At 44.0% G+C, this 15,871-nt stretch overlaps 1 protein-coding gene across 6 annotated transcripts in view; it reads left to right on the forward strand.

The window, feature by feature from the left end:
- The window catches only part of DCAF6 (DDB1 and CUL4 associated factor 6), a 159,469-nt gene that overhangs the window by 62,107 nt on the left and 81,491 nt on the right, over positions 1-15,871 (forward strand). For all 6 annotated transcript variants that reach the window (XM_074972256.1, XM_074972268.1, XM_074972278.1 and 3 more), the window contains exons 7-8: positions 1,484-1,698; positions 11,599-11,692. In XM_074972256.1, the coding sequence (XP_074828357.1) occupies positions 1,484-1,698; positions 11,599-11,692 (309 nt within the window). The remainder of the gene's footprint in view (positions 1-1,483; positions 1,699-11,598; positions 11,693-15,871) is intronic.

A 15,871-nucleotide genomic window follows, 5' to 3' on the forward strand; every position in this document is an offset into this window, starting at 1 on the left:
TCCTATAAAATCGAGACATCTGGTCACCCTACAATATCTATAGTCAAATCCAGCACAGTGTTTCCATTCTAAGACCCTATTGTCAGTTGCTCAGAACTTTCTGAAAGCTTGAGTTATTGGGATGAAACTTTCTAGTTCTGGTCTTTGCCCAAAGCGATTTTTTAGTTTTAAAGATTAGAATAATGAGGAAAATTTGTTCAGATGCTTTGGTAGAAGTAGGAAAAATGCTTTTTTTTCTCACTGTAAAAATAAAAATAAAAATTATAACCTTTTCATGAATGGCTGTATGGTCAAAACAGTGGGAAGTAGAAAACTTAGACTTTGACAGGGAAATAGCCTTTAGGGCAGGGACTTTTAATCTCTCAAACACCATGCAAAGTAACAGTAATATATACATGATTAGTTCGTTTATTTTTTTTCTAGTACTTATGGGTGGCAGTGCAGTCATCCCAAATGCATGTCAGTAAAACTTTTATACTACACAATATCATCATACTGTTAAATACTACATTTCATAGAAGCTTATTTTAAAAATACTTTAATTTCATTTTTTATTGCTACTTTTTTTCATATTTCTCTATCTTCAAAGCATTGTTGCCTTTGTGGTTGAATTTAGCTGTATAGACCTGTAAGGGAGAGAGGGAAAATGACAAAAAACTTTAGACACTTGTATAATTGTTCTGTGCAGAATATAGTGATTTTAAGAGCTGGCACACCAGCACTGGAAGCAAATGCTATGTCTCATTTAAAGGCAGACTCCTAGCTCATCTGCTATGGTATAAAGAATCCATTATTATCCCTGATGCATTGAGATAGTACACACTGAACTTGTCATTATTCTAGCACTGAATATTCTCAATTGCAGGCCATTTTAGTTTTGGAGAGAAATCCATACATGTCAGAAAAAAGATCTGTAAATGATTTGTAAAAGAGATGATTTTCAATCTGTTCAGAGGTTTGGAAGGTTATAAATATTTCCAGTGGAGATTCATTAGTGGGTAAAGCACAGGTGAGTTGGTCAAAGGAGAAATGCAATTTATGTTTTGAAATTTCAAAGGAATATCCTCACCACATATGCCACATGTCTTTAGATAAGTATGTGTACATAGCAATATGACCTTAAATGTTGAAGGGAATATCTTCTAGATCCCTTCTCTAATTGGTTGTGGTAATTTGAATTATTGTGTTTTGTATTGTAAATATTTTTAGTATTGATAACATTCTGTTTCCAATAAGTGTTACAGATACAGTGGCAAGTGATATGCTGTATAACACGTTAATCTTGTGTGTACACTAAGAGAGAGAGGTTAAAGTACCACAATAAAATATTTACAAGATCTGACTTGTCGCTTTTGTGCCATATTTAGTATTTCTCTAGCTATAATTCATACTATTTTGGCTGTTTTGTTAACCATATATTTGCTAACTGAAAATGTGTTATAGTTTGCACGTTTTTTTTTTGTTTTTGTTTTTATTGTTTTAGGTAATTATGCTGGTCGGGGCACTACAGGAATGGTTGCACGTTTTGTTCCTCCACATCTTAATAACAAATCCTGCAGGGTAACATCTCTGTGCTACAGTGAAGATGGGCAGGAGATCCTTGTTAGCTATTCTTCAGACTACATATACTTGTTTGACCCTAAGGATGACACAGCTCGAGAACTTAAAGTTCCTTCTGCAGAAGAGAGAAGAGAAGAGGTGAGTGAGTGATTAATATGATCTGTTTTCATCTATTTGGGCAATTTTTCCTTGGTGTAATTATTGACACCAATGGTATTGCCCTAAAGATGAATTTGGCAATATTGCTGAAAGAATAGTTGTGTGATATGACCCTGAATGTTCAAGGCACTGTGCCATCACACAGATTGTGCAGACAGAAAACCATCACTGTCAGAGCTCTTCCTGTAATACTTAACCTTTATAAACCAGAAGAAATTTACAAAACCTGAAGAAATTCCCTTTTGGGCATAAGAAAATTCTGCCCAAAGATACTTTAGGAAAAAAAAAAATCAGAAGTCTACAAAAACAGGGGCTCTTAAAGAAAGTATCTTAGTAGCCTTGTTTTTGCACTCAGCAATGCTGTAATAGAAGAGAATGATTTTACAAAAACTGTAAAATACAGCAGAACTTGTTTTTATAGGGTCTAATCCTGTGAAATAGAGCAGAGCCTGAATTGAAAAGGTTTTGCTTGGCCACAGGTAAACTGAAGCTTGTGAGTTGGCTTATATGGGGGAAAAAGCAGCTTGCCTTTCCCTTTCAGCACTGAGCTTAGGTCACTGATATTTGCTGTGTGTAGGTCCACTAGTCCACACCTCCATTTGTGTGACAGTACTAACATCCTCCATCCCCAACTTGTTTCCCTGCAGTTGACCCTTTGTGGCTAACATGCTGATGGCAAATGGCGCAAAGTTATCCTAAATGGATTCTTCATTGCCTGCGTACTAGCACATTGAAATTCCTTATTTCCTGCTGGTTTTGAGCCTTATATGAGCACACAGCGGTTTTCTAGTTTGGACTCAGAGTGAATGCTATTTACCATAAAGTGGAATGAAAGATTTAAATTGTTTAAATGAGTTAATGGCAAAATGCAGTTCTGGATACAGTGACCCTCTGCTTGGAGTGAAGTTTGTTGCCATATGCTGGAATTTTGGATATTTTTACATTTAAGACCAGTTGTCCACACATACAGCACTGGCAAAGTCTACTCTGCTGGAGTTGCAGGATACGCTGGAACAGTTTACTTATATGAAATTCTGTTCGAGATATAGAAGCAGCAATGTGTGATAACAGCATATTTCTCTATAGACAGAAATAGCAACAAGAAGGATCAACAGACATGTCAGGAACTCATTGATACGTATTTTAAAATAGTATGTCTCAGTAACAAAAATAAGTTTTTGTTTAACTGTGTGCCATACACGTGAAACAGAAAAGAGAAAAATTACATTTTTTTTCTAATTTATAATCTTTGAATACCTTTTAATCTAGAAGTATTTTTAAATATATAATTTTCATAAGTTGAATGTTATGTTCTATAGGTTATGAAAACTTTCAACATTTTAATTCAAAATGAATTTTTGTCTACAAAATTCCACTAAAACCGTATATTACTCACTTGTGCAGGCTCCTTTATACTGCAGAGGTTTAATTATCAATGGCCTTTTTTGTCCAAGTCTTTACGAAAGCTTATTAGTCAACATATTTTAAAGGTTACTAAAGGGTATACACACTACTTGCTCATAAGTGCTGTACTGTGCAAAAGATTTTTCATAAATTATTGCACATAAATCTACATTAAGTACTTAGTGATATTTATGAAAAATGTTTGTTGTTAAATTTATGCAGGGCCTGTTAGTAAATTAGTTTATATTGATGAAGTTATTTAAGATTTTTTTTGAAAGCCATTATTTAAGAGCTTGTCAGACAGTTATAAAACCAAATTAGAACGATTCATCTAGTGTTTCTTAAATTTTTGTGTAAACTTTTACCTAGTGGAAGGTGCCAGATCATAAGCCCTGGAGATTGATGTTCTGAATTTATTCACAGCATAGTCAAGTGTGAGCGTAAGATTCCCCATGCTTCCCTGCCAGTGTACCTTTACCTGAAAGAACCACCTCAAGGAGCAAAGAGGGGAGTTGACATTTCCTTGCCCTTTTAATTCTTGGTGGCTTTGAGACTGCCAACTAGAGTGTCACAGTCCCAACCATAGTGATGTCTTTTTTTTTGATGTGGGACTAGACTGAGACCACCAACTCATTTCACATAGACTGCCAAATAGCAGTTATATGGCATTTTTCAGTCATTGCTAACCTTAGCTGGATTTGAACAGGTGTGACTGAGATAGGTGAAAATAACAGCAGTTTATCTAAAGCTGTTGCTTTACCTTCTGTGCAGTTGAGCACTTGCCTTGGTGATGTAAATGAAAAGAGATGGAGTTCCCCTCCACCTCTAGCCTTTCCTGGTCATTAGGTTGCCACTGATCAGAAAGTTCCTTCTCCTGCTTCTCCCTTTCATTACTACTTATGGGTTCCATGGCAGCATTCTCATCTGTTTCCACATGAATGCATCAGAAGAATCTTTCTGTTTGTCGGCAGCAGCAGCACCATTTTCTCTGATCATATACACCTCAGGCATTTCTTCATTGTGTAGAACGTGTATTAAGGGAGTATTACCTAACCAAGGGTGATTGAGAGGGAAGGGAGTGGCAGGACAGAAGAGAGCGTAAACAAGGTTTGGGCAGGATTCTGTTTCCTCCCTTAACATCCCCGGTGACTCCCGCATTCCCTATGCATGCTACAAAGTATGTATCTTCACTGCAAAGTTACTTGAGTGATCAGGACCTGGGTTAGCCTAATGCCAGGTGAGCAGCCACACTATAAACCAAACTCAAGTTACAGTGTCTTCATTTCAGAGTAGCAGCCGTGTTAGTCTGTATCCATAAAAAGAAAAGGAGTACTTGTGGCACCTTAGAGACTAACAAATTTATTAGAGCATAAGCTTTCGTGAGCTACAGCTCACTTCATCGGATGCATACTGAATTCACCTATGTGAGGTGCTAGGCCTTCTTGGAGCATATCCCATGTTCTTTGTGCTGCAGTAAGCTGAGCCACTCTGTGCTTGTGGGAAAACTTCAGTCCTGGGCATAAGAGGAATTGTGGGAAGGTCATTGGAGGACTATCAGAACTTGAGTGGCTTAACCTGCATCCTCCTGGATAGTGAAGGCTTAGCTGTCCAAATGAAAGCCTCTCTTGGGTGTTAGTTTGTGTCTCGGAATGGGCCAAGTGGGCCTGGTTGAGAGTACCATAGAACTTGGGTCAAAAGTTTGTGTGTGTATGGATGGAGAGCCAGGTTAATGGCAACACCTGAATAAGAGCCCAGGTTAACTCTTCGGTGAAGTTATCCAAAGAGGCTGCTGAAGGTGACTCCTCAAAAACCCTCTCACCTTCCTGTCCTGCTCCCACTGTGGCCCATGATGTATCTGACTGCTGGAACAGATCACGATTCAGGGCTACAGGCTCAGGCAGCAGCCTTTCACCTCAAGTTTCTCTTCTTTGCTCTCATGGTACTTTCCTCAGCCTTGTATGGTCCTGTACCTCCAGAATCATGTAGCCTGCTGGGGAATGGGGAAAGTGATTAGAGCTACCAAAGAGAGTGGGGAACGAAGTGGGTGAGGAGAAATCAGCAAAAACATGTAAAAGAATGGAAAACAATAGGAAAGAAAGAAAAGATGACAAGGAGAAAGAACAGAAAAGTTACATGACAGATAGAAGAAAGGAGAGACTGCAGGGAGTGAAGGGATTCAGGTTGGTGGTGGGTGACCTCGCTGCCAAGACACTGGGGAGCGGGAGGTTGCAACAAAGGTTCAGAACAACTGTACTACTAAGAGGTACCTGTATATTAAGCAATTACAAACGTGTGGAATTGGCTCTGGAATCCCCCTGTTACTACAGAATTTTGCTCCAGAATCTTTTTTTTCCTGTAAAAGGAAATATGCTATGGCTGTGACAATAGCCTTGAAAACGTGAATGCAGTGTAGTGTTATCTTCTTGAGTCTGCAGACTGTCTGAAACAATAGTTTTGAGCTACAAATTCCCCCTTTACCTCAGTGGCTTTTTCATTCAAAACTAAAGATAATTTAAATTTCAGTATTATTTCACTGCTGATTGTCTAGGCAGAAATACTTAGTAAATATGCTTATTGCATAGTCCAGAACTGCCTTTCTAGGTCGTCTGAGTCCTAGCTGCCCCTTCCTAAGCTACCAAAACCTTTACTTCCTCTTCCTGCCCCTGACAGTATTTAAGGCAGCGGTTTTCAAACTTTTTTTTCTGGTGACCCAGTTGAAGAAAATTGTTGTTGCCCATAACACAATGGAACTGGGGATGAGGGGTTTGGGTGGGGGAGGGGGGAGGGAATCAGGGCTCTGGTCTGGGGGTGCAAGCTCTGGGGTGGGGCCAGGGATGAGGGGTTTGGGGTGCAGGAAGGTTTGGAGGGCTGGGGCAGGGGATTGGGGTGTGGGCTTACCTTGGGCAGCTCCTGGGCAGCAGTGCAGCAGGGGTGCTAAGGCAGGCTTCCTGCCTGTCTTGGCACTGCAGACCGCACTGCGCTATGGAAGCAGCCAGCAGCAGGTCCAGCTCCTAGGCGGAGGAGTGCAAGTGGCCCTTGCCCGCAAGCACTGCTCCCCCCCCCCCGCTTCCATTGTTTGGTAACCAGCCAATGGGAGTGCGGAGCCAGCGCACAGAGCCCCATGGCCCCCCGCCTGGGAGCTGGACCAGCTGCTGGCTGCTTCTGGGGTGCAGCTCTGTGCTGGAACAGGTAGAGACTAGCCTGCCTTAGCTGGGCAGCACTGCTGACGGGACTTTTAACGGCTCAGTCAGTGGTGCTGACCAGAGCTGCCATGACCCAGTGCCTTACATTCTGTGACCCAGTACTGGGTCATGACCCACAGTTTGAAAACCACTGATCTAAGGTATAGTTATGTGTCATCAGTGCAAAAATCTGCATCATACAGAAAATAAAAATGCATGGTAAAATAAATTTGATTTAATATCAACACAAGTTACTGTACTGACTGTATTCATTTTTATATTTAATTCAAGCCCACCATTTAAATTAGAACTCTGGCTACTGTAGAATTGCTAGGGATATTGCTGAGTCCAGGGACTTTGCTGCAGAATCTAGGCCCCACTTATTTTGGAATAAACAGAGCCTTGGTTAATGCACTAAAGTTAATACTGTGTAGAATAAACTCTGTGCAAGGGGTAGGGTTGTGGCTGTTTTGGGAGTCATAGCTTGAAATTTTATATTTTTGTGTGGCTAAAATTGGCGTTAACATTGTCTTATTTCACCTATATACTCAATGTTCTTCGAGTCCTTGTTCATGTTGGTTCCATTCGAGATGTGTGTGCACGCCCACGTGCACAGTCGTCAGATTTTTGCCTTAGCGGTATCCGTAGGGTTGGCTGTGGTACCCTCTTGAGTGCCATGCTCATGCGCTGATATATTAGGCGCTGCCGGCCCAACGCCCTCTCAGTTCCTTCTTACTGCCCATGACGGTTGGTCGAAGTGCCTGTCTTGCATTGCAAAAGTGTTAGCGGTTCTTTACAACCCATTGTCTATCTTCTTTGTTTATAGTTTGTAGGTACTTAGTTAGCCATTAAGTTAAGTGTTAGTTAGTTTGGTAGGCATGCCCTGTTCTCCCTTCTCCTCCTCCTCCTCCTCCCCCCTCCCCCCGGCTTCTAACTATGCTCATCATGCAACGGGCCGATGCCTATTAGTGACCCCCACAACAGCTATTTGAAGTGCTTGGGGGAGTCCCATAGAAAGGACAAATGTAGAATCTGTAAACAAAAACAAAACAAAAAAAAAACACCTTTTGCTCTAGAACCCAAAAGGGGCGGGATATCTGCTTGAGGGCCCTCCTGGCTTTCGGGGCAGGGGTGGGCGCTGGCTTCAGCCCTGCACTGCTCCCAGCTTCAGCGCTGGGGCTCCAGGCACCGGGTTTCAGCTGCGGGGCTCTGTGGCCCCCCGAAAGGGCTCGTGGACCCCCGTTTGAGAACCGCTGGTTGCAGACATCAGTCCCTATCGGGACGGGATTGCTCCCTATCACAGCACCAGTTTCCAACTCCCCAGTACCGCTCATCGGGCAGGCATTGATCCTCGCCTTGTCTCACTCATTGCTGACCAGGGTCAGTTGGCAGACTCAGGCCTCAAAGGCTCCGCCCTGATCATCAGAATGGCAGTGGTCCAAGTTGGACCAGGAGTTCAGCCCCTCAATGAGGAAGAGTGATTTGCCACCGACCTGTGAGAACGGTACGGTAGCAGCAGCAGCGGCATGGCAGCAGAGATAGTGGCACACTAAATGGCCATACTGGAACCCATGGGGTGTGCCCGTAATGCCGGTCCCCTATTCCCACCATTCCTCCCTTGCCACCTCGGACAAACTGCCTCTGGCACTGTTGGCACCGGAGTCTGAACATGGTACTGAATCCAACGCAGGAGCAGCGCAGGAGGCTCCAATGCATAAGGAACTGTTCCCGGAGAGGAAAGGGGACTCCACCCTCCCCCGGTGGTTGTCATCTCCGGACTAAGTGATGGTGAGTCCCTCACAAATGGGCAGTACCCCCGACGACTTCAAGGAGCACCAGGCCCTCCTTAAAAGAGTGGGTTCCAATTTGAACTTGAAAATTGACTTTGTGGAGGAGTCCGACCTCTTTAATGTTATATCCTCCTCCACCCCAACCTGGGTCACGCTGCCCGTCCACCCAGGGGTCCTTAAGAATGCCAAATCACTGTGGCAGACCCCCCTCTTCCATTCCGCCTACTTCTAAGAAGGCGGAAAAGAAGTACTACGTCCCTGCAAAAGAGTTAGAATATCTGCATGCACACCCTCCAGCAGCATCACTGGTCATGTCTGCTGTTAATGAAAGGGACAGGCAGGGCCAAGTCAGTGGCATGCCAAAAAACAAAGACACCAAGAGACTGGACTTGTTTGGCAGGAAAATTTATTCAACGGCCAGCCTGCAATTTCAGGTGTCTAACCACCAGGCCCTGTTAGGCAGGTACAATTTTAATCTGTGGGACTCCCTTAGCAAATTCAGGGAGACCTTCCCACAAGACCAAGCCCAGGGTTTTGCCACTTTAGTGGAAGAAGGCATAGTGGTGGCAAGAGGGGCCTTCCATGTGGCCTGGGACACTACGGACTTGGCGGCCAAGGTGGTCACCTCTATGGTAGTCATGAGGCGCAGCTCCTGGTTGCCCCAGGAGATGCAGGCCACCATTCAGGACCTCCTGTTTGAGGTGGCAGGGCTCTTCTCTGAGCTCATGGATGCAAGTTTCCCCGGCCTTAAAGACTCCTGTGCCACCCTCCGCGCCTTTGACCTTCATACCCTTCAGCAGGCCAGAAAGCCATTCCGTTCTCCGCCTCCCCAGTCTAGGTCCTGGGAACTCCCTGACTGAGCATCTATAGGATAAAGGATAGAGACAAGGGGTCTAAGCAGTGACACCTGTTGTCTTCCCATTTGTCTGGTCAGTCTGTCCTTTCCAGGAACCAAGGAGGCCAGAAACAGGTATTTTGATGGTGTGCTCGAGGACGGTGTCCCAGTCACATCCCAGGATCCACCCTCCTACTCTTTCTTCAACCGCCTGCGCACCTTCCAGTCGGCCTGGTCATTGCTGACCTCGGACCATTGGATGCTTAATGTAGTATCTTCAGGTTACACCTTCCACACTCAGGCCCCTGCAGGCACATCTGGCATCGGTCTACATCCCCAACAGACATAGCGTGGACTGGTAGTCAAGGTCCCAGACCCCATCCTGTCATCACTCGCATGGTGGCAGAATCCTGCCTTTGTGTTGGAGGGGGTTCCCTTCGCTGCTCCATCCCCGCCGATGACCCTTATCTCCGATGCCTCGGACCTGGGGAAGGGAGCCCACCTGGGCAATCTCAGCATGCAAGGTCATTAGTCAAGTCATGATCACTACCTACACATAAACGTCAGGGAGTTCAGAGCAGTTCACCTGGCCTGCCAAGCCTTCCTACCTCACATAAGAAGCAAGATGGTCCAGGTCCTGACAGACAATACAACGGCTGTCTACTATATCAACAAGCAAGGTCGTCTGCCCTTTGCCAAGAAACCCTCAGGCTTTGGGACTTCTGCGTACAATACGACATCCATCTCGTAGCTGAACACCTTGGCAGATCGCCTCAGCAGGACCTTCTAGTCTTGTCATGAGTGGTCCCTCCATCCGGAAGTGGTCAGCATCATCTTCCAGAGGTGCGGGACTCCCCAGTGGACCTGTTCACATCCAGGCAGAGCAGGAAATACCACGTTTTCTGCTGTATTCAGGTGATCGAAAGAGACTCCCTGTCAGATGCTTTTCTGCTCCTGTGGTCGGGGGCTCTGTTGTACACCTTCCCCCCAGTGCCATTAATTCACAGAATCCTCATGAAGATCAAGCAGGACAAGGCGAAGGTGATCCTCATAGTGCCGGCTTGGACACGCCAGCGCTGGTTTGGCACGCTGCTGGACCTCTTGTGGCTGCTCTGTTACAGCTACTGCTCAGGCTGGACCTGCCAAAACCACGGCAGTCTTCTGCATCCAAACCTGGCAGTGCTGCACCTGATGGCTTGGCTGCTGCATGGTTAAATGCAGAGGAGCAGGAGTGCTCGTCTGGTGTCCAGCAGGTACTGTTGGGTAGCAGAAAACCCTCCATCAGAGCTACCTACCTGGCTGAATGGAAGTGGTTTGCCTATTGGACCTCGGATAAAGGCATTCGGCCCAAGCAGGCCTCGCTGCAGTTAATCCTGGACTACCATCTGGATCTCAAGTTCCACGGCCTGTCCCTTTATCTATCAAGGTCCCTTTGGCCACTATCTCGACCTTCTATCCGCCTCTTGAGGGCAGGTTGGTTTTTGCCCAGGATATGACTGCCAGATTCCTTAAGGGCCTTGAGTGCCTCTACCCACATGTCAAGGACCCCGTCCCTCTGTGGGACCTGAATCTTGTGCTGTCATGGCTCACGGGACCTCCCACTTCAAGCCTCTGGCTTCCTGTTCTCTCCTTCTCCTTTCCTGGAAGGTTGCCTTCTTGGTTGCAATAACATCTGCCTGCAGGGTCTCAGGGCGCTTACCTCCGAACTGCCCTATAATGTCTTTTACAAAGACAAGGTCCAGCTGCGGCCGCACCCAGCTTTTCTGCCCAAGGTGGGGAGGAGCCGGGAATCTTCAAGTTTCATACGGGCCAGGACATTTACTTACCTGTTTTTTTCCAAAACCACAAGTCAGAGGAGTGTAGATTGCATTCCCTAGGTTGTGCTAACCTCCTATAAAACCTAACCTCCTTGAAAGGACCAAGCCATTTTGTAAGTCGATGCAATTGTTTGTCACGGTGGCCGACAGGATGAAAGGTCGTCTAGTGTCTGCGCAAAGAATTTCTTCTTGGATCACTGCCTGCATTTGCTGCTGCTAGGATGAGGCAAAGGTGCACCCTCCAGTGATCGTAACCGCCCATTCCACCAGGCCACAAGCCTCTTCGGCAGCTTTCCTAGCTCAAGTGCCTATCCAGGACATCTGTAGGGCCACCTGGTTGTCTGTCCAATGTTCATGTCCCATTACGTACTTACCCAGCAGGCCTGGGACGATGCTGGCTTCGCCAGAGCAGTGCTGCAAGCCGCAAGACCGTGAACTTTGAGTCCACCTCCAAGGATACTGCTTGAGAGTCACCTAGAATGGAATTGACATGAGCAAGCACTCAAAGAAAAAATGGTTCCCTAGCTTTTCGTACCTGTGGTTCTTCAAAATGTGTTGCTCATGTCCATTCCATTACCCACCCTGCTGCCCCTCTGTCAGAGTTGCTGGCAAGAAGGAACTGAGAGGGCGTAGGGCCAGCGGCACCTAATATACCAGCGCATGAGCGTGGCCATAGCTGACCTTACAGATACTGCTAAGACAGAAATCTCCAACTGTACACATGAATGCGCACACACCTAGAATGGATTAGACATGAGCAACACATCTCGAAGAATAACAGTTATGAAAGGTAGGAAGCCGGGTTTTTTTTAGTTTTTATATAATACTATTGCTTATCTTTATTTTTCTAGTTACGGCAACCTCCTGTTAAACGTTTGAGACTAAGAGGGGATTGGTCAGATACGGGACCAAGAGCAAGGCCTGAGAGTGAACGAGAAAGAGATGGTAATGTGTGGTTATTTTAATTGTTGTTTCTAGTATTCCTGAAGTATATAAAGTGTTAAAAACAAAATTATCTGCAGTTTTTAAGGATCATACCCAAATTTTAGAATATTTCACTTATAGCTTAACATAAGATGAAAAATGTTGCTGTACTGAATGTAGTAAATTTTATGCCCTGTCTGCATTAGGGAAATTCTAATCAGTGTAGTTAATAGTGTAGGTGCGCCGTACCTGTGTGAAATAAGACTTACTGAATCAAGCTGCACTAATGTACTACATTGATGTAGTTACATCCGTGTGAATTTCCTTAATGTAGATATGGCGTTACTTTTTGCTAAAGCTACAAGAGGAAATACTGTGCAATAATTAAATCTGGACTAGGAATCAAAACAATAGTGTTTCAATCCTGATTCTGCCACTGATTCATTAGTGACAGTCGCCAAGTCGTTTAATTTAGATGCCTATGCTTTCACATCTGTAAAGTAGTATTACGCAGTGGCTGGAACCAGACGCAGTTAATACAGGCAGTTAATAGGTCCAAAAATTGCTTTGCCAATAATAAAGTGGGGTCAGCGAACAGTGATCCTATTGCATTTTAAGTTGGAAAGCTTGTGGAACGTTGCTGTCTTTCTTTAATGACATCTTCCCCTTTGCCCTTTAGTGCATTTTCATCTGCATATCCATAATGATCTCTTCGCTTATCTTCGTGTGTTTGTGTGATTTTTTTTTTATACTCCACACTTCTATAGGCCCCACTCATTTTTTAAGTTTATTTCTTCTCACATCACCTCTTGGCTACAGCTCCTACTTGGTTCTTGCTCCTCACTTTCTGTCTGCATCCTCTCCTCTTGGCAGTTATGTTTTTTTTTTCTTTTTTTCTTTTTACTTTTTTCACTGTTCTTCTCTTTTTGGTTACCTACTTACTCATATTAGCAATGGTCTGTCTTGAAAAGGTTTTGAAAAGTGGCTGTGCTAGTTCTCCTACTTCCTAAAATCTGTCCTTTTTTTTCTCATCTCCTCCTCTAGGTCTTCTCTTCCACTCACCTCTTCCTACCTCGGAAAACTTCTGTGTGTCCATCCCTTTTGCCTCAAGCCTTTCCCATGACCCTATGGTCTCTCTGTCCCTCTAGCTTCTCACATAAACAGTCACTTCTGATCTCCAGATGATCTGAAGTTTGAGAGGGATACTGAAAACTCTCTCGTTCATCCTGCTTCCCTCCTCTGCAGCAAGTGTTTTTGGAACCAAGCAAAACTGACAAACATTAGAAAAAGAGAAGCAACAAAGAAAAATGAAAAACTCCAGCTCTGGCCTGTGGTGTGATTCTGACATTCCTCTCTTCTTCCTCTGGGCCATCTGTCTAGGCAGCTCTCACAGGTATTCAGAGGAATGGCAAGTCCACTTATCTTTTTGCTGCCTCGGATGTCCATTCTTTTTTCAGCAAAAAAATCTTTCAAACATTTATAAACAATTGCAGAGTTGTTTTATTTTACAAGAATTACAGGAGTAATAGCTTAAGGTACAGCCTTTCATTTCTTGTGTGCTGTAGACACCTAGGCACGTGTTCGAAATCAATGGCTAAAAGGTCTTTAGCCACATGAGCCTAGCAACTTTGTCAACAAGAAGTTTAGGAAAAAAGTATCAGGAAATGGGGGGGAAAAAATCAAGAAACCAAGAAAATAATGGAAGTAAATTATGTAACGCTTTGAGGTAAAAAGATATGCTTTAAAATTGTCCAAAAGTTTAGGTATCTTAAAATACATCACAAGCTTTGCTGCTTTTTGCCCCATCAAAAGAATATTCAGGGTCACAGGAAGACACTTGTATGTATCTCAACACACAAACCTTTGAAAATTAAGAAAACTCATGTTTACAGAAAATACTTTTTTTTCCTTCTTAGGTCTTCTTTTTGTGTGTGCTTAATGTGAATTTAACAATTCCTTTTTTTTAATCACACTATCTTTACACACTCCCACCCACCCACCGCATTACCCAGGGTTTTCAGAACCCAAGGCAGTGGTAATTTTCCTGATTTTCTACAGGCGGTGTCAGGAATAAATCAGTGGGGACGCAGTTCCTCCATCTGATATGATTAGGGCCCTACCAAATTCACGGACCATTTGGGCCAATTTCACCGTCATAGGATTTTTAAAATAGTAAATTTCGTGATTTCAGCTATTTAAATCTAAAATTTCACTGTGTTGTAATCGTATGGGTCCTGACCCAAAAAAGAGTTGTGGTGGTGGGGGGGTGGTTTGCAAGGTTATTGTAGGGAGGGTTGCAGTACTACTACCGTTACTTCTGTGCTGCTGCTGGCAACAGTGCTGTCTTCAGACTTTGGCAGCTGGAGAGCGGCGGGTGCTGGCCAGGAGCCCAGCTGTGAAGGCAGAGCCGCTACCACCAGCAGCAGCAGCACAGAAGAAAGGATGGCATGGTATGGTATTGCCACCCTTACATCTGCTTCCCTGCCTGCAAAGCTGGGCCGTCAGCAGCCGCCACTCTCTGGCCGCCCATCTCTGAAGGCAGCAGTGCAGATGTAAGGGTGTCATGGTATAGTATGGACACCCTTATTTCTGCACTACTGCTGGTGAGGTGCTGCCTTCAGGGCTGGGCAACTGGCCAACAGCTGCCGCCTCTCCCTGGTCACCTAGCTCTGAAGGCAGCGCAGAAGTAAGGGTGGCAATACCATGACCTCCCCTAAAATAACCTTGTAACCCACCCCGCAACTCCCTTTTGGGCAGGACCCCCAATTTGAGAAACATTGGTCTTCCCCATGAAATCTGTATAGTATAGGGTAAAAAGCACACAAAAGACCAGTTTTCACCAGGAGGGAGGGGAGACCAGATTTCACGGTCCGTGACGCATTTTTCATGGCTGTGAATTTGGTAGAGCCCTAGATATAATTGATGCAAACTATTTTTAATTAGATTTTAAGCATGTGTGCGCGCACACACATGCTGTCACAGTAGGTTTTAGAGCATCTTAAACCTTTATATTTATCTAAGATGGTTTCAAGGGATCAACAACTGGGTGTCCAGGTTCCAGTTTTTATCCAGCTGATGGGGAATTTTAGATGTCAGATCCTTGCCTAAAGAAAACTTCCTCGGACTGCTCCCAAGCACACTTTCTAACGAAACTTTTTATACATTTTCTCCAAACAAAGCACATACAGTAGAACCACAGAGTTACGAACTGACTGGTCAATCACACACCTCATTTAGAACCAGAAGTACGCAGCCAGGCAGCAGAGACCAAAACAAAGCAAATACTGTACAGTATAGTACTGTGTTAAATGTAAACTACTGAAAAATAAAGGAGAAGTTTAAAAAGGAAAAAGTTTTTTGACAAGGTAAGGAAACTGTTTCTGTGCTTGTTTCATTTAAATTAAGATGGTTCAAAGCAGCATTTTTCTTCTGCATAGTAAAGTTTCAAAGCTGTATTAAGTCAATGTTCAATTGCAAACTTGAAATAATAACCATAACGTTTTGTTCAGAGTTATGAATATTTCAGAGTTACGAATAATCTCCATTCCTAAAGTGTTCGTAACTCTGAGGTTCTTCTGTAACTCATAATAGCCTCTGATAGGCTAACAATTTTCCTAGCAATAGCCAATGAAAATTCATTATTCTCATTATTAGCAAAGCATTTCTAATCATAACAAGAATAAAACTTATATCAGAGGGGCCTAAAACCAAGGTCATTTGTCAACACATTCCTTTTATTTTCATGAAACCTTAATCCCTGACCTTGCCTCTCAGGGCCTAAGATTTTCCTTGCTATGTGATGTTTGGGTTTCCAGTGGCAATGGTTGAACATACAAAATGGCTGACTGCAGTACTGCCAAATTCTGGGATACATGCAAGTGTATCAAATTCAAGGACTACAACCCCACCCACCTCATTTTTCCTGTCACCGAGGTTGTCTGTCACCTAAGTTGTCTGAATATTTCTTCCATTGCTCCTCCATAGGTTTCCTTTCTTCTCTCCATTTCACTCAGCCTCCTTTATGAGCTATGCCTAGTTCCAAGATCCTACTCTTTCATTAAGACTGCAGCTTCAGCACCTTGACTCTCATCTGATATTGCTAAATAGTGGCTGATGTGCTGGGGACAGCAGCTACATTGTATTAGTTAGGCAAGTGGGTAAGCTGAGACTTCTGTTGTGCTAAATTATCTGTTTATTACC

This window comes from Natator depressus, chromosome 1, assembly GCF_965152275.1.
Source record: "Natator depressus isolate rNatDep1 chromosome 1, rNatDep2.hap1, whole genome shotgun sequence".
NCBI lineage: Eukaryota > Metazoa > Chordata > Testudines > Cheloniidae > Natator > Natator depressus.